This window comes from Passer domesticus, chromosome 5 (genome assembly GCF_036417665.1).
Source record: "Passer domesticus isolate bPasDom1 chromosome 5, bPasDom1.hap1, whole genome shotgun sequence".
In the NCBI taxonomy this organism is placed as follows: Eukaryota; Metazoa; Chordata; class Aves; order Passeriformes; family Passeridae; genus Passer; species Passer domesticus.
In genome coordinates, this window is record NC_087478.1 from 49,585,380 (window position 1) to 49,603,610 (window position 18,231).

An 18,231-nucleotide genomic window follows, 5' to 3' on the forward strand; every position below is an offset into this window, starting at 1 on the left:
ATCCTCCACATTCTTGCAGCAGTTTGTACTCAGAGTACTAAAAATGCAGAGTACAATATGCACCTGCCCCCTTGTTCATCCCCAGCTGTTCAGCAGCTCCAGGGTACCGAAAGAGCCCCCCCAGCTCCAATGGCAGAGGGCAAGGCTAGGATTCCCCCACATGAACTAGGTACTATGTTTGTCCACAAAGAATATTTCAGTGATCTCAACCTGCACTGTCTTCTACGACCTCTCCCTTTCTCTGCCTTCCCTGGGGCCTCTTCTGCCTGCTAGTGGTGATTTGCATATGGCTGATGCCGGACACCATGAGTGCTTGCTGGTAAACACCTCTACCTCAGTCTCAGCTGTGAGGGCAGCCTGAATTGTGCCCTCCAAATGGGAGAAATGAGCCAGGGTCTGTAGGGCAGCCAGTGGCCCCCTGACTGCTTGCTATAGAGCCTTTCATGTCCATGAGTCCCGGGACAGATTGTCCTGGAAAGGCAGTCCCAGTCTGCACCCAGAGAGGGAGTAGGGAGAAGAGGTAACTGGAGTTATGAAATTGCAGCATGGCTGAAGCTCTCCAACTGGTTCAACTTCCCAGCACCCCCTTCCCCCAGCACTGCTCCCCTGCATAGAGCAGCAGTGAACCTAAAGCAGATCTTCTGGTCTAATTTTTCGCTGAACAATGAATCTGATCAGAGAGAAACAAAATCGGTAGCATCAAGAATTAGATGATTTCTTTTCTTCATGATTGTTGCATTAATGAGCAGCTACATGTATAGTACCAGGAGGTGACTAATGTAATTAACCTGGTGTAATGATACTGCTGAGGAAAAGAGAGAGGATTATGACATACTTAGATGTCAGTGTTGCACAATTTTATATGTGTTCCCTGTACTATCGGGTTGTGTCTGACACAGAAAACTTAAGCAGTGATAGATTTCAGTCTGCATCCATTCAGCTCATGCGTCTTTCTGTGTAAAATGAGGATGTGAAAGGTGGATTGCTTTCCCAGGGTTGAGGGGGTGGAGGTATTCAATTTTGGTGGTGTCTTTCCTTAACAAAATGATACTAATTATCATAAATCGTCCTTTCTCATGAAGAATCTTCCCAAAATGTCTGCTTCTTGGCGCAGGCATTGGGATTTCAGTGAAATCCCCGAAGACAAAGTAAGAACACGGGGATCCACACAACACTGGTCAGGGGGAGGCAGAGGGACAGAAAACGAGCAACACCAAGACATATGCAACTTGCAGCAAACCCGAGAAGAGTGAAGAGCAAGCACTTAAAAATCATAACAACAGCAATAAGAGCATAAATACATGCTTATTTTTAAATTACCCTTCCACGTTACATTTCACCCGCCTCCTGGGCAGAGAAACGGCTGACTGAAGTTTTGTGCGGGTCTAACTGCGGTGTGCGGGTCGCACTCGCAGCTCCGGGTACCTACGGCGGGGATGCGAAGGAGGCTGAGCTGGGGGGCGGCGGTGGGGGGGGAAAGCCGGTGAGCGAGGGAGAGACCCAGCGCCGTCTTCCCCTGGGCTCCGCGGCAAGGGCCGCGGGGAAGCGACCCTTGCCGGTGCCGGTGCCGGTGCCGGCAGCGGCGGGCGAGGCGCAGGGCGGGGGCAGGCTGCCCCCCCGCCCCTCGCTGCCTGCCTGCTGCCTGTGCCTGCCCGCGCAGAGCGGAGCGGGGCGGAGGAGGAGGGAGGCTGCCGCCCGCGGATGCTGGGGCGCGGGCGGCGCGGGCAGGGCGGGCGGCGCGGGCAGGGAGCTGTCCTTCAGCACCGCGGGCCGCGGAGCGCTCCGCCCGCACCGCCGCCCGGGGAGCTGTCCTGCAGCACCGGCGGCCCGGGAGCGCTCCGCCCGCCCCGCCGCCCGGGGAGCTGTCCTGCAGCACCGCCGGCCAGCGCCGACACCGACACCAACACCGCCGCCGCCGCCGCCGCCGCTGCTGCCGCGGGGGAGCCGTCCAGCGCCGCGCCGCCAACGCCGCCGCCGCCGCCGGCTTGATGCAGTAGCGGGGCCCGGGAGCCGCCGGGGGCCGCCGCGGGGCAGGGGGTGCCGCAGCCGGGCTCCGCTTCGCGACCCCCGCCCGGGAGGGGCGCCGCGCCTGTCCCCCTCCTCCCCCTCCCCAACCCCCCCTTCCAGGAGCCCCCCTCTCTCCTCGCCCACCTCCGCCGGGAGCGAGCGCCGCGGCTGTGCGGAAAAGCCATGGGAGGCAAGACCTCGGCACCTGTTCAGCTGAAATCAAGGGCTTACAGTATACTGGGCACTCTGGCTTGGTGGTAGGAGCGAGCAAAAGGAAGGAGAAGCAAGCGAGAAAAAGTGAGAGAGGATTGGAGCGATTGCCGCTGCCGGGAAAAAAAAAAATAAAAACCCAAGGAAGATAACTGGGAAGGAAAAGGATTTTCATGGCGCAGGCTGCAGAGCTAAGCAAGAAGACTGAAGGTTGCATCTCTGCTCTTACAGTCTCTAACTGTCTAGGTCCAGATAATGAGAGATTGTGTTGAGGATGCTGCTGCTGCTCCCCTGTTCACTGTGGAAGCCATCTCCAAATTAGCCATTACATATGGAAACTGGAGACCAGAATTTTAGAAAAAGGGATTAAGGCGTCTCATTTTGGGGGGGGTTCTCTCTTTATTTGTTTGGTTTTTCTTGGTTCTTTTCTCTCTTCTTTTTTTCTTTTTCCTTTTTCCTTTTTTTATATTTCAACCAGAACGTTTCCGATTTAAAAGGCAAGCCTCTTCCCGTGTGGTCTTTCTAATTTACACTCTTTTCCGTGGGCTTTCTTACCTCCCTTTTTTGATATCTATCTCTCTCTCTATACCCATTATATTATTAGTCGGAATTATTATTCTTTTATTTTATTAAACACACACACCCCAAGAATCAGAAGGCGGTTGGGTATTTGTATAATGAAGAATTATGGGGCTCTTTGACAGAGGTGTTCAGATGCTTTTAACCACCGTTGGTGCTTTCGCTGCCTTCAGCCTGATGACCATAGCTGTGGGGACCGACTACTGGCTTTACTCCAGAGGGGTTTGCAAGACTAAAACTGTCAGTGAGAACGAAACCAGCAAAAAGAACGAGGAAGTCATGACCCATTCTGGATTATGGAGAACCTGCTGCCTAGAAGGTATTTGATTCTGGACCTCCACACCCCCCCCCCCAACCCCTTCCTCTCCCACCACCCCACGTTTCTCCCTCCTCCCCCCAATAAATCCCTCCACATTCCACCATTTTCTCACTTCATTCCTTTTGCGGTGGATTGAGAGTGGTGGGCTCAGTTACTCAGAGCACAGAGGCAAGAAGACAGGCAAAACATTCACTGTTCTGTTCCCTTTTCCTTCTTTCCCACCCTCCCCGCTCCCACCTTCTCCAAAAATTCACTTCCTCCCTCCAACTAGAATGATGTGTGTGTTACAAAACCACCGAGAGATCCTTTCAAAAAGCAACTGTGCAGTCTGCCTGTCTTCAGCTTGTTTGTATTGCCTGGGTAAGCAATGCCAAAATGCTGTGTTATTGCTGTGCTCCGGCTGCAACCAGAGAGTGAAATAATTGCTCTCTTTGCAAAAGGGTTATTTGCAAAGACAAGACCGTGAGTGAGGGGCAATGTGGGGAGGACGTGATTGCAAAGCACTTTGGATGCAATTTAGTTCACTTTAGGAAGGAAAAAGAGAGAAAGGAAAGCAACCGTGTTCTGTCCAAAATGTCTCATACAGAATGATACCAGTCATCTCAAACAGAGTTCAGAGCATTTTGTAATGTCTGTAGGCAACCACATCTCACTGGGCTGGATGCAGAGGGGTCTAGTTGGCCACTGACTGGTTTGGTTCGGGGCTGGGGTTTTTCCCCGGTTTGTTTGTTTTTGGGAGGTGGGTTTTGTTTGGGGTTTTTTTTAAGGTTTATGGTAAAGGCTTAAAATAAACAAGTCTCTAAATGGAGAAATCAGCTGAAGTCTGATGTGGTGAAACTGAACAGCAACTCAGTGACATGTCTGATGACAGAAGAGACACCACTGCAGCCAACTTCTGGAATCAGACGTTCTAAAGGGAGAGGGAAAGAAAAGAGGGGCCAGTGATTCGCTTTTAAATATGTGTTGCTGAGTACAGCTATTGGCGTACATGTGGGCTGGGGAGGTGGTCTTCAGCCTGTGCTGGAGGGAGAGGGGCAACCGATGTAAATGCACGGTTTATGTTACACACGTAGTGAGGAGAGAGTGAGCGAACAGGAGCGCACATTACAGCCCGTTGTGAGAGCCCTGTTTGTGAATCAGCTCCCAGCTGGACGGTGGGCTGCCGGGGGTTCGTGGACATCCAGGGATAAGATCGGTGTCTGCCAGTGTCCACCGGAGCTGGGTGTGCCTGGAGCTCCCTGTCGGGAGAGAATGGCAAGTGGGTACCGCAGAAATTATTTTCTTAACCCGGCACTGGGAGGTGGAAGGCAGGGGGAAGGGGGATATAAACTATGTATGTTTTGATGTCCCTCACCAAAGAAAGCTAAAGCTGCTGTTTGGAAATGGTTGTGTCCAGGAAGAAGCGTGAATTTCCCCCCCGTTCTTGGTGCAAATGGTTGAGTGATGGCTGGACATGTTTTGAATAGCTAAGTGACTTCATTGAGCGATGGTCTATTTGACGCATACTGCATTTAGTGCCCTTTGTCAACCCAAACTGCTGCCTTTTAACATATCCTGCAGAGGAGCTCTATGCTGAATACTATATGCTGTATCCACGCCAGAAAATCAATAGCAGTAAATTAATGGGGGATGTTTTAAACACACTTGCTCACATACACTCACAGATTTCCTGCAAATAGATAAATACATAGAGTTATATATTAATAAAAAATGAAAAGCCTTTCACACAGATATTCATTACAACCAGGGAAGGAGACATCTCCTTAATTAAAAATTAATGAGAGAGAGAGGGGGGAAAAAAAAGCCCAAATGCAAAGCTATGCAGGGAAGAGAGGCTGCAGGGATGAACTCCCTTCCTGAGCCATGTCCCCAGGCTGGAGGGCGGAGGGAGGCTGGGGCTGAGATAGAAGGTATGAGGACCCCAGCCAGGAGAGGCAGTGAATTCAGATCATGTCTATCTGCCCACAGAGCCGTACCCAGAGGGACGCGGTCTGAGGGGGAGGAGGAAGGGGCGGGTGAGGTTTGTCAGATTGGAGGAGCTCAGGGCTCCTTCTCCTTTACATCTGACAGGACCCCACAGGCACTGTTGAGAAGTGGCTTGCATGGCAAAAGAATGTGCCAGGATGCTTCCAATTAAAAGCTTTGAAGTGCCCCCAGCCCCCACAATGTTGCGCTGCCAGCCCAGGTCCCCTGCCCTCCCTGCTGATGCTCTCCAGTGGGCTAAAACCATAGCCCTGCATGAACAGTATGAAATTCAGCCTGGGCACAACCTGCATGGCCCTGGCAGGGTGCTCTCACTCACCCCACACACATGAGGGTCAGGCTGGCCCAAACCCCCAGCTCCTGAATGCTGGGCAGCAGCAGCAAGTGGGGTAGGAGGGTGCAATGCACCACAGGGGAGCTGAGCCCAGCTCTGAGTGCCTTGCCTGAAGGCACAGGTTGCACTAAAACTTGGATAAAGACTTGGTTTCAAGAGCATCTCAGCAGAAGGCAAAACCATCCCCATGGGCATACGCTGAGCAGGGCCTGAGCATGGATTTGCCTCGTGAGGTGACACGGCATAGGTTTGGCACCGCCACTGCTGGGATGCCTCTGCTTGGCTTCTCACAGCCCCACAGCCTGCTTGGGGTGGTGGCTGTCACTCCCTTGGTCCCAGGACAGCACAGCCAAATATTCCCACCAGCCCTTGAATGGCAGGGCTCTTACTGTCATGTCTGATCAACTTAGTCAGGGGATATCTTCTTTCTTGTCATAAGGAATCAGAACAGTGTCCCTGGTTGCTTCCCTCTCCCTGGTGAAAGATTTCTGCTGGTGAACAGGAAAGGGAAGGATGCAGCAAAGGCTCCTTTCCCCCATGATACATAGAGTGGGTTGATTTATGGAGGGAAGCACTTGGTCTCAGGAGGCTGTAAAAAGGACAAAAACCTTGGGTCTGTGCACAGCCTGCCCACGGTGTGGCAGAGGCACCTGATAAAGGGTGTGGGGCAGACACTCTTCTCCCTGGGGTAGATGTCAGGGCAGGTCTATACAGTGAGGGGAGGCAGTGAAGAGGAGGGCAAGAGGCTTTGTAACAAGAAAAGAATCAAAGGAGGAGTTCAAACTGCCATCTGCTACTGGTAGGAAGCCTCTGATAATGTTGCCTTCATTTCGAGAAACGTGGAGGAATGCTGGCATTAGTCAACACTGTAGGCTGTCAGAGATGGTGGACACCTCATGTTCAAGTTATCATACTAAATTGTCTTTTCTCTTCTTGGCCAAGAGATCCAGTAACAAAAATGGATTTGAGTACTTATCTTGGGCTCTATGCACAAATACATCATCGTCAGAATTGCAAGTTCCTCTTGGAGAATTTGGTTCCCAGGCTTTCAATTTCTGGGTTTCCCCTCTTTTCAGTCATTCTATTCCCTGTAAGAATCTGTGTCTGAATTCCCTACAATGAACTTTCAGTCAACACTTTCAGATCTTTTTATTACTTCAAAGGAATTTGGGTAATTCCTCCTCTATTGGGATTTCTTCCCCCCTTTCTTGTGTCCTACAGTGATCCCCTGCTCCGTGGTGGGAGTCAAGCAGACAGGTGGTGTCAGTTCACATTACCGCAGATCATGCTTCTGATTTTTTCCCTAATCTTCCTCCAGAAGATCCTCTCTTAGACTTTGGGGTTGCCCAAATATGTCTCTGAGCCATTCAAAAGTCTCTGCCCTTCAAGAAAAATGTTTTTTCTCAGCCCTTTAGCTGTATAGGCACAAAACACACATGAACACTGAACAATTGAGATCTGCAAGCTCATGCCCCACATGGAATGCTGCACCTCTTACAACTTCGAAATGGCTGCAGATATTCCAGCCTAATTCCTTCTTGGCACTGAATGTTTTAAAACCACTTTTTATTATGAGCGATGCCTTGTCTAATTCTTTCATTAGCTCCTGTAGATCTCCTAGAGGATCTCAAAAAGTGAGGGACGATGCCTTATCAGGGTCTTATGAAGCAAGCAAATGAAACGTATTTCGTATCTGTAGGTTATTGGTTTTGTCATGTTGTCATTATTATTAAGAAACTGATAGGTCTGGGAGGCTTTTGTACTGAGAAGGCGGGAGAGAGGAGTCCAGGGCAGGCAGGCATGAGTGATGCACATGGGGTTAGACATCCCTGTAGATCTGACTGGTGTGAAGGCAAGTAATTGAATGGATGTTGGTGGAGAAAATAATTCCTGCCTAGAGACCCTTCCCAAGGAGAATTAATGAGCTGATCTGTTCCCTTTCCAGCTTGTTATATCTGAACAGTGCATGAGAGCTAAGTGCAGATTCAGTGTTTGCAAAAATGAAGAGCTGACAGCAAAGCGAGGCAGGGCACAGGAGTGGACAAGCTCCTGCCAGACGATTCTGGCGCTGCGTCGCTTCCTCTCACTGACTTCTCCCACTGCTGTTTGTTCCTGGTGCACCTCTTTCCTTTCACATCCATTTTATGTGTAGGTTTTTTTCCCTGTTTTCCCTCTTACCTTTCATGATTTTATTTCTTTCAGACGTTGTTTCCTGTCAGTGTCCCTAGTTTTGCTCTCAGAATTGCCGGCCGTCCTACTTCCAAGGATCCACAAATCTACAAAGGGTCTTTTCCTTTCATCCTTGCTGACCTAATCCAGGGCCTTATCTGAAAATTCAGTGGGTGTAGCAGTAGATTAAATAAGGGTCTCCATGTCTTCACAGTTCAGGACCAGGAGCATCCTAGCCCAGCTGTGAGATGCAGCAGGAGGAAATGACCAGGCACAGAGCTGATTGTTGCTGGCATTGCATCTGCCGGGGAAAAAAGAGATTCAGAGCTGGGTAAAGGCCTTGGGTAAAGAAGAAGACAAAGGATTTTAAAAAGTGGGGTGGCAGATGGTGAGGAAGAATTACTCAGGATCCCAAACTTGGGTAGGTTTGGTTCTCCTCTCACCTTAAATTCACACCTGACCGAAGTTACAGAGAAGGCAGGGATTTGAGGGGTTGAGACCTGCAAGCTCAGCTCCTTTGTAAGATTTGACAAGGAAATGCTGTTCCTCACTAGTGAGTTGCTAGAACAGACTTCTAAATTGCTTTTAAATTATGAATCTTCCTGCTGAGAGAGAAAGAGGAATGGGTTAATACTGTCCTGAAATGCACCAGAAATTGCCTTGCTGAAAAGAGTGAGAGTGAAATGCAGTGGGAGGGACATGGAGGTTCAGTGTGGCAGCAGTAATGTATAAAGAAATTACACAGAGATAGAACAAATGTCTCTTTGCCAGGGAGACCAGGAGCTATTCCTATCTAATGTTTTCCTTTTAACCCATCCCTTTCCCCATGCAGCCCTCTGAGCCCCCGTCTCACTTGGTTGCGGTTTGGTATGATCTAAGCAAGAGTTTTGGGGGAGGAGAACCACTGAGGTTTGACAGCAGAATCTCCATATTTATTTAATTTAAAAGCAGTAGCGAGGCGGTTGCCGGGGGGAGCAGGGAACATTTCAGGCTCTCAGATGGCTCTGCCCCCTGCCCCTGTTTTAAGAGCAGATTCCCAATCAAGCATACCCGGTTTATCCCAGGGGGAGCCCTCGCTGCTCCATTCTGCGCTGCTTCTCCCTTCCATATCGCACTCGTTGTCAGGGGATGTGCTGCTGCCTTCCTTCCACGGGCACGAAACCTTCCCCCTTGCAGGGGGCTCTCAAAGAGAGCAGGGGGTTGCTGCCGGAGGAATGGGTTACAGCAGGGTTTCTGCTTCCTGCCCTCCCTGCTCAGCCCCCAATCCAAGGCAGCAGCCACCCAGTTAGGCAGCCACTGGTTAGGCATATGCAGAACGTAATGTAAATACAATACACCTAAAAGTTATTTTCCCCTTGCCTATATAACCTCAGCTTTTTCCTCACCCTCCATCTTTGACTCATTCTATCCATCTCCATTTTAATTTGTTCTCGTTTCCCTCCCCTGTTTTTCCTCTTTATTTTTCCCTTTCATCTTTATGTCTCTTCTGTGCTTTCTCTCAAAAGCATCTTCTCCTTCATTATTTCTCCCTGTTTGTCTCCAAGTTCTCTGAGGCCCATCCCCCTTGCTCTGTTATATTATCCTATCTTATACTATCCTATCCTCTGTTATATTATCTTGCCCTTTTCTCCTGCTGTCACATTTCTCTATCCTCTTTCCTCTTCTCCCTGCCATCATTTCCTCCTGTCTTTACCCCATCTTACATATAGTCATTCTCTCCAGCTAAACGACCCCATTCTTTTGGAGCTGTGCTGCTTGTGTGCTCTAAATAAACACTTTTCCAGCCTCTTTCTGGCTGTCCCCCTCCTCCTTTCTCCAGTCAGTGCCCCCTCCTCAAAGCAGCATATGACACCAGTTGCTGTCTCCTCTTAGAAGCAGCCCAGCTACCTCTGAGGGGGGTGAGAGTCGAGCCCTCCCTCTGCTCCCCTCATTGCTCACTGCCTGTGGTCAAGCCAACCTCCCTCCACTTTGCTGCCTCCAACTCCCATGGCCGGAGGGCTCACTGGCAGCTCAGCTGATGAGCTGGCTCATCTGTGTGCAGCCAGCAACTGGGCTGGAAGGAGCTCATGGCAGCCCTAAATGCCCTCCCTGGCAACCCTCAGACACGTATCAGGCCAGGACGCAAATGAAAAATAAGGGTCTCTCAAGCCATAACCCTGGGGCAGTTGTTGTGCACTGCAGTGAAGGATCTCTGGTTGTCAGGGAGAAGTCTCAGTGAGCAGTGGTCCTTTTTGAATGTTTTTTAGGGGAATGGTTTTCTCTGAGATTCTCAGGAATACCTAAGGTGGGGAGGTGAGTGGGGCTGGGAGCTCCAAGCCCCATGGTTGTCTGAATGAATCTCAGTGAGGAGGGGCAGAGGATATCACTGGCTGGTGAGAAAAGAGGGACTGTGTACCATGCAGGGCTCTACACGAACCATGGTGACTCACTGGCTGCCAGAAATGGGGACACTGCTGTTAATGGTCTATTGCAGCACATGGCTGCAGACAGAAAACCCACCACGAGCAAGTCCCCAAGCATAAGGAGTAAAGCAAAGGGGACAGCAGAGAGTGCAGGAGCAAGGCTATCCAAGGGTGGGATGTTGCATAGTCAGAATAGGGTTCATAAAAGGAGGACAGGGACAAGGAAGAGTAGGAAGGTTGTGTATGAAGGATAGGCATGTTTGCCTGGAAAAGGAGGTGAACGAGAGGGAAAGTGACTGGATTGTGTTGAATAATGAATGGACTAGAGAAGGTGGATCAGTAGCTCTTGATTTCCCCATTTTGTAACACACAGACAAGAGGACCTGACATGAGTCACAGGAGACCCAGTTAAAGCTTTCTCATTTGATGCATATCAGGGCTGTGGAGCTCACGGCCACTGGAGCTCTCATGGCCAAGATTTTAACAACATTTAGCAAGCAAGTGGGCATTTACGACAGAGTTCACGAAAATTAAGCATCCTCTTAATGGATGTGAACAGCATTTTGGGTGTTTTGTAATTCAGCAATTAAGCCAGTCGCCATAAAAACGAGGATAACATTTCACAAGGGCAGTCTATCCCCTATCTGACTGCCATGTGGTTCTTGCCTCTTCCCTGAAACATTTGTCAAGGATTAAACAGAGCTCAGATTTACTTAGTCTGGCATTTCTTTTGTTTCTAGACGCTATGCTGTGCAGTTGCAATGTAAGATGCAAACTAGGCCTGCATTTCTGCTGGTGTCAATGACTGCCCTAATTTGACAAATTAACAGTGAGTTTAGGTATTTCTATCATATTTTGCTAGGAAGGATCTAGGATAGAGAGCAATTAAGAGCATATGGAATTAAGTGGAGTCTTTTTTCTTCACACCCCAGGGTATAAAGTAAGTAGCTGGCAATGAAGGTGCTATATATGTGCAAAGAATTATTATTGTTGAAGTCCCTGCTTCCCAGAAAGCAATAGGCTTTGGGTCTCTTTGATGCTATCACAACTAAATTAGAAACAAGGTTGTCTCTTTCCTCTTGTATCTGTGGAAATGATTACTGCACCAGCATCTGATGACGTACAGCACTGGAGTGTTTCTATGCACAAGAGATGGAGCCCAATTCTCCCCTTGTTGCTCTGATGTAACCTCGGTGACTCGGATGGAGGCACGCTGCTTACGCTGCCTGTGTGGGCAAGGGGAGAGCGAGGCTCAGGAAGGGCTGTGCGTGCTTTCAACATCCATGCCCCCAAGGTCACCGCGTGTCCCCGCTCCGCCAGTGACGTACCCAACAAACCAGGGGCTAAATTCACTTCTAGCCTGAGCGGGTGCGACAGCCCCAAAGGTAATGAGATTCTGCATTTATTTATGCCAGCTGTTCACCAAGTCCAGCAGTTCCTTTTTTAACTATTCCCATTTTCATCATCTTTCACCCTTATTAGGAAAATTCAACTTGGCTGCTCTTCCTATGGGGCAAAAATTCTCACACAGATTCCTCACCTTGAATGGGTGAGTGTGTAAAATGGCAGAGGTGACCATGAACTTGCTGGCATTCACATTTCTCTTTCTCTTCTTTCTGCATTTCTATCTTTATCTGAATCTCTCTTCTTTATTGACAGCTTTCTGTCTCCCAGACCCATTTATTCTCCTTGTGCTACAGAAAAGCTCTCCCATAAAATTCCAAACTACTCAATCAGAGTTTTCATACCAAGCCCTGCAGGACAGGTGAAAGCCACTTCTTTTTCTGTGGCACAGGCGACTAAAGTATTTATACTAGCTTCCTACCAAATCTATAACTCCTCAGAGAAGCATAAGGACTTTATCCTGCACTTCCTATTCCCCCAGAGCATATACTCCTATCTTCTAGCTGTGAAAAACAGAAAATGAGGATGGTATACAAAAACTTGAGAATGCAATGTCATCCTATTCATGGGTAGGGATTTTTCTGATGTGTGTTTTTGCTAGAAGCAAACACCTATAAATTTCTGATTTAGCTTGTTGTATAAAGAATACATTCTGTCAAATAAAGAATAACACTATCCACCTCCGTTCCTTGGATTTTCTATCCATTTCTGATTTTTCTCTTCCTATTTCTCAGTTTTCATTCTCCTTCTGAACATGATATTTTTTTTTAGTGCTGGTTTTATTTTTCTCCTCCCACTCCTTCATAACAACATTTCATTCTTAAATTTGCTATCACTCAGGGAACTTCTCTCTTTCTTCAGGTCTTGTTTATATCACCAGTGTAGCTGCAGTGAGATGGATCATGCTTGAACACTGAATATTTCCCAGGTTTATGGTTGTATTCATTCAGTATCACAGATCACTGTGAATCAAATGACTTTTCATCCAACCCTATTTGCTGACTTCTGCAACCTTACTGTGACCTGTCCATTGTAAACAGTAAATTTCTGATAACCCATTCCTGGAGCTTTATCTCCTCCTGAGGATGTTGCATAATATTTTTCTTTCTTCGTTCAATTTTTTTTTCACCCTTGGTTTTCATTTTTCTTTACTCTCTTCATCATTCTTCTTCAGAATTCACTGTTTCTTCATCTCTTCCCTTTTTTCCGCATCATCTCTCATGTCTGCATTTTTCTCCCACAGTCCTAACCCCTGATGATGTTTCCACTTTTCCCTTTACATTTCTAGCCCATAGTCCTCCTGGGTGGGAACTAGTCCCCTTGATGGCATCCCATTCATGACTGGTATGAAAGATTGGTGGTTGAAATGAAGTGGTTTGATTTTGAGTTTTGCCTTTCAGACAGCATGAGGAGCCATTCCCAAATGTAGATGCCCCCCAGAATTGCCTTCAGAGTACAGGGTCTCAAGGGACTGATCATCAAGAATTTCTGCTGCTTTGTTTTAGATTCAAGCGTTGTCCTTTTCCTTAGGCTGAGGGTCATGGATTTTTGAAGGGCAGTGGCAGAACCATGAAAGAAGGCATTTTTCTCTTGCTCATTTTCGAGTGAGGAGTGAATGAACTGTGATAAATATTTTTCTGTATATAACTAGAGCTGTCTCAAAGAAGTGGCAGAGGAAACAGATGGCAGAGGCCCTTTATAGGCAGCTGCTGTTGTCTCTTAAGGTGTCACCATCACAAGAAAAGTGGTTGTAATTGGGGAACTTCAAGATCAGTAGCGCCTGAAAGGACTTGAGCAGAAAAGAATGTCATCCTTCCTGAAGGCAGGGGGAGGGAGACAGAAATCAAATATTCAGAGACAAAAAGTACAGGGAGTAGGTTGGAGCCACTATGAAGTTTTACTGAATTTCATAACCACAGTATGGATGGTTTCCCTGTGTTTGGGAATTCCTAATTGGCCACAGACAGTAGGAACATTTTAAGCAAGATGAAGAGCTGGTTTAGTGTATTTTGGGGACAGCAAGAGGGGCTGGTGTCCAGTGGAAACAACTGAGTGAGAGACTGAGATCCCCAGTGCACTATGGAAATGCAGTTGGGCAGGAGTGAGGAAAGGTCCAGGAATAGCTGTCTCCAGGCTCCTTTCTCCTCCAATTGCTTCCGAGCACTACTGCAATGCATGCTTTTGGTATGGGGGATGCTACAGTTTGGTGTAGAAGCTTCTGTCCCAGATAGTCCTCAAAATGCCTGCCTGGAGCCCTGTGATCTCAGTGTATGCAGCACAGAGAGAAATTGTAAGTTGACCTGTGAAATAGCAGAAGTGGAGACATGTAGCTGCTCCCTAAAGAAATAACCAGGCTTTGGTTCCTTCATGTCTTCCAGGCTTGGGGGGATTGCACAATGGGCTAGACCTTGAAGTCTTTCAGATATGGAGTTGTTTAATCTCTCCTGCTATCCATGTGTCTCCAAAAGTAGGGGCCATGTATTTCTTTCAAGGAAGAGAAAATACACAGAAAAAGTTCAGTAGGAGAATTTGGGAGGAAGCCTGGGAGGATGATAGGGTCTCTCATGAAGTGCAAGGGTTTGGGGCAACAGAGCAGCTGTGAACAGGCTTGCTGCTGGAGATAATTGGAGCTCAACATTGCACGGTGTCCTTTAGCTGAGGATTCCATTGGAACTGTACTCAATAGCCTCAAAGGGAACAACTGCCAAGAGCAGAGCAGAGCAGCACAGCTGCTTTGCTGTTGGGAAAGGGAGCAAAAGAGAAAATAATATGTCTACCCTGCTGAGCGAACTGCAATGCAAACAGCAGCACAGCACAGGAAAATGCTTGGGACTGACAATTTTTCTAAATTTTGGGTGAGCACCTAATCATTGCACAAGTCTTTCTCAATCAGTGTTCTGTTCTTCCCCTCTTCATCCATCAGTTTGTCCATCTGTTCACAGGAAAGCATAACTCAGCAAGGACAAGAATGACTTTCCAGGAATTAATTCCAGGGGCTGTCTAAGATCACAGGAGAAAGGTGTTTTTCTGTGTGCTTCATCATTACAGCTTGGCCCACATTTACAGGAACAGTGAGGGGGAAAGCATTCAGAGCAGAGCAAGATTGTGAGAAAGAGCATTGTGACAATATAAAGGCACCAGGACCAGGGAGAACTTTTATTCTTCTGCAGAAACTGAAGGGATGGGTTGTTTTTGGGAATAAACTGACTCAGATGTGGAGGAAAGCATCTCTGTGTGCTGGAAATGGAGGGACATTTGGGGCTGGAAGGGTCTGTGACAGCTGGAAAGCACAGCTGCCCAGAAGGAAACATTAGGCAAGAGAGGACCCAGGACTTGGCTACAGCATGACAAGGGAAGGTGGTAATAGGAATGCAGTGTGCATGCTGGAAGGAGATAATTGGGATACATGGTCTGAGAGAGGAAGATGAGTCAGAAGAAATCCTGGGACTCAGAGGTAGGAGAGGTTTGAATTTTTGAGAGAAGTAGGAGTATCAGCTGGAGCTGATGGATGGAGAGACAGACCTCCTCATCCATCTTTTCTGAATTGTGGAATGGGATGGATTTTCACCTGCTGATGCCAACATCTACCACCACTAACAGCATTCCCTCTTCACGCCTTCCTGCCCCAGTCCATGGGAGAGAGAAGGTTTTAGACACAGAAAGACTGGGCAGGACCAATCATATAGACCAACCAGTCTTGGACCTCCTGCAATTTGGAAAGTGTGACCAGTGGTTTTGACCCCATACAGTAAAGTTTGAAAAAGGAAAGAAGAAACAAACTAGTTGGAGCATGACATTTTAGACTTGACTTCGTGATGCCAAGAAAGCAGGCATGGCCACCTCACATATTGAGGTTCTGTGCTGGTCTCATACTGGAAGCACATGAATTTTTTCTCCTTCTCGAGTCTTTGGGTACAGTTTTCATGGCAAAGAACCCACATTCTGGCTAGGTTATCTTTGGTAAAGCACAGGAACTAACACTTAAAGCTCTTCTCTGGCTGCTGTTCTTTGGTGAAGATTTTCTGAGAATTTTACCTTTTCTTGCCATTGTGCCATTCAGCTGCAGAGAAAATGCTTCACATAGGGTGGAAACACCTTTATGCTAGACACTGTGCACACAAAAAACTGTTGTCCCTACATCAAAGTGACACTCTAAGATGACAAATGACATATGAAAGGCAGCAAAGCAGAAGACAGCAAAAGTGTACAACTTGTTTCTGTGTTGTTGCTTTTGACATCACTAAGAGGATATTACACCTAGAACTGACTTCATCTCCTTCTCCAGGCAGAGCAGAGTGTGGAACAGGCCCCACTTGCCCAACACCAGGCAGTGCCAGGAGGAGATTCCCAAATAACTCTAAGCAAGCCAGCTTAGGTATTTCAAGTTCTAATGGCTACTCAAGCATGGTGCCCTGCACAGACAAATTAGCTGTGCATCTGAGAGCCGTCAGGATGCAGTGCTTACTCAGGTGTGCAGATTCCAAAACCCATGCAAGGTCACATTCCATTGTGCCATGGGGACTTGTAGTAAGAGCCTCTCTCAGTTCTCAATCCAAATCTAATTCTCATATCCCCAAAGAAGCATACCTAAGTGTCTGGGTGGGGTTTCCCCCATGCTTGGTAACCACAGGTGGTCTGAAATAAATGAATGATCCTATCTCATTCTGTCCCTATGTGTTATTTGGGGTTCTGAAATGGAGCTTGGCCCAGACGTGTGTGCAAATGCTTGAGAAATCGTGAGCCAGAAGATGCCACCACAGCTGGATTTCTCTTTTGCAGTTTTAGGAGGCAGGGCTGAAGGACACAGAGACTAATCTCCATGTGACCTGCAGATCCTGTCCTTTCACATGAGGGCTGAAGCTTGCTGAAGAGGAATGCTGGAATGCTTTTGCCCATGTGGTATCTGCCCTGGGGATACATGGCCACTTCTGTCTCTAGGGTTGTCACTTACCAGAAAAAAATCATTGGATTCATGACAAAACTGCAGGATTTACCAGCAAAGAAATAGTTTGTTCTCAAAATAACTAAAATCTGATCTGGAGGTGGTGATTTACTCAGACACCCAAGAGATCACTTATTTTGAGTATCTTGTTTAATTCTCACTGAGACTGCTAGTTTTGTCAATCTACATCTTAGTTTTCTCGGGGAAAAATAAGTAGAATGTATTACAGGGCTTCTTCCCATAACAAAAATGAAGGAAAAGACTCAAGGAGAGGAAAGCTCCATGCTCATCACTTCACTGAGCTGCACCACAGCAGGGACAGTGGTCAAACCCACACTCAAATAAATTCTTAAGACCTATATGAAACTCTTCTCTTCCTTGCGATCCACATGAAGAATTAGATCTCTGCAACAGATACACAGTCAGTAGCTTTTCCTAAATAATGAACTAATCAGAAAGACTAAAAATAGGCTGCACTGGAACATCAGTTCAGCCATTTGGAATGTAGAGCAAACGGCACTGAATGTGTTTAATGAAGTGAAAGAGCTTTGTTTTTAATCACTGAGCTATTGATAAATTGTTGATAGGTGATCAAATGCAGACTATGCTTTCAAATGTTGTGATTTTTTGAACCTGCCAAGACCCTCTTGAGCCACTCTTGATCTGTTCACTGCTAATATAGTAGGACTTCCTGCCCTTTTCAGGACCTAAAATAACTGTAACGTCATCTTTTTTTTCCGGGTAACAAACATCTAGCCTCTGGGCCAGTGATCAATTTTCAAGACTAAATGTTCATAGTTGTACAAAATCAGGCCCTGGGAACTGGGTCGGGTATGTGAGAGAAGATGACAAGATGGGAGGCAGATCATTTCACATCTCTACATGCTGTTATCAGGATAACAGCAGAGCATTAGATTAGGAGGATGGGGAGAGTGAATGAGGGAGAATCTGGTTTTTAATTGTACAGCAGCAAAACATGAGTGGGGAATCAGCACAGACCCTATGGCAAGGGAAGATTTCATTTTCATGCAGGGAAGGAAGTGAGCTGGATTCTCATGGGTGTTAAACCAAAGGAAGTAAGGGAAACTGAGGCTCTAATGGGAAATTTAGGTCTGTTGTCAGGTTTGAGAGAATACAATTGAACCAGTTTATTTTATGACAGACCCGACTGGCTGTCCTAGATAGACTAAATCTTCCAGCATGTCTGGGTCATACTTGGTCCAGAATGACAGAGGAAGAGAAAAAAGTCTTAAGCAGCGTCCACATGTCCCTTTATTAATGTCATCCAGGATTTCCCCTATATACAGAATATCTTCAGATGGAATGTAAGCAAAATTATTTGTTGTTTTGTGCTATTAAATTGCCTGAATCAACTAGAATGAATTTGAGGACTGACTCCTATGCACCTGCTCTGGCTGATGTATGCTCATACATTAGTGATCTTAGTAGGCAGCTTGCTGTGCACCTTGAAGCCATCTTTACTTTTCCTTCCAGTGGAGAGCTACAGTGTCTTTCTCACGGTCTGCAGGAAATCTCAAACCACATTTGAGATATAGTTTATACACTACAACAATTTTGTAATGCTGGTTTACTTAGAACACACAGTTCTTAGCATTCCTAGATTAATGTTAATGTGTCCCACTCCCAAGGTGGGGGTACCTCATCCAACCCATGCTAAGTCATTATAGTAATTAATTATCTGACTGAATATTTGTATATATCTGACTCTGCTTATAAACTCAGGAATTATTCAATTCCATCCTATTTGGAACCAGGTTTTCCTTTTAACCTCAACTGCAAACCAGCTGTCCATCAGTTGTGATGTGCTTATACCTTAGGGTGATGAGAGCAGCAGAAAAGCCTAAATGGGTTGCTAGAAAGT

General features: G+C 47.1%; 1 protein-coding gene across 2 annotated transcripts in view; it reads left to right on the plus strand.

The window, feature by feature from the left end:
- The first annotated feature begins 1,703 nt into the window (after positions 1-1,703).
- CACNG2 (calcium voltage-gated channel auxiliary subunit gamma 2) overlaps positions 1,704-18,231 on the plus strand; it is a 53,213-nt gene continuing 36,685 nt past the window's right edge. Inside the window, exons 1-2 of one of the 2 annotated variants that reach the window (XM_064420336.1) lie at positions 1,704-2,427; positions 2,970-3,115. In XM_064420336.1, the coding sequence (XP_064276406.1) occupies positions 2,974-3,115 (142 nt within the window). In that variant the 5' untranslated portion in view covers positions 1,704-2,427; positions 2,970-2,973. Of the gene's footprint in view, positions 3,116-18,231 lie in introns of both variants that reach the window. The other variant, XM_064420335.1, reaches the window with a different exon arrangement.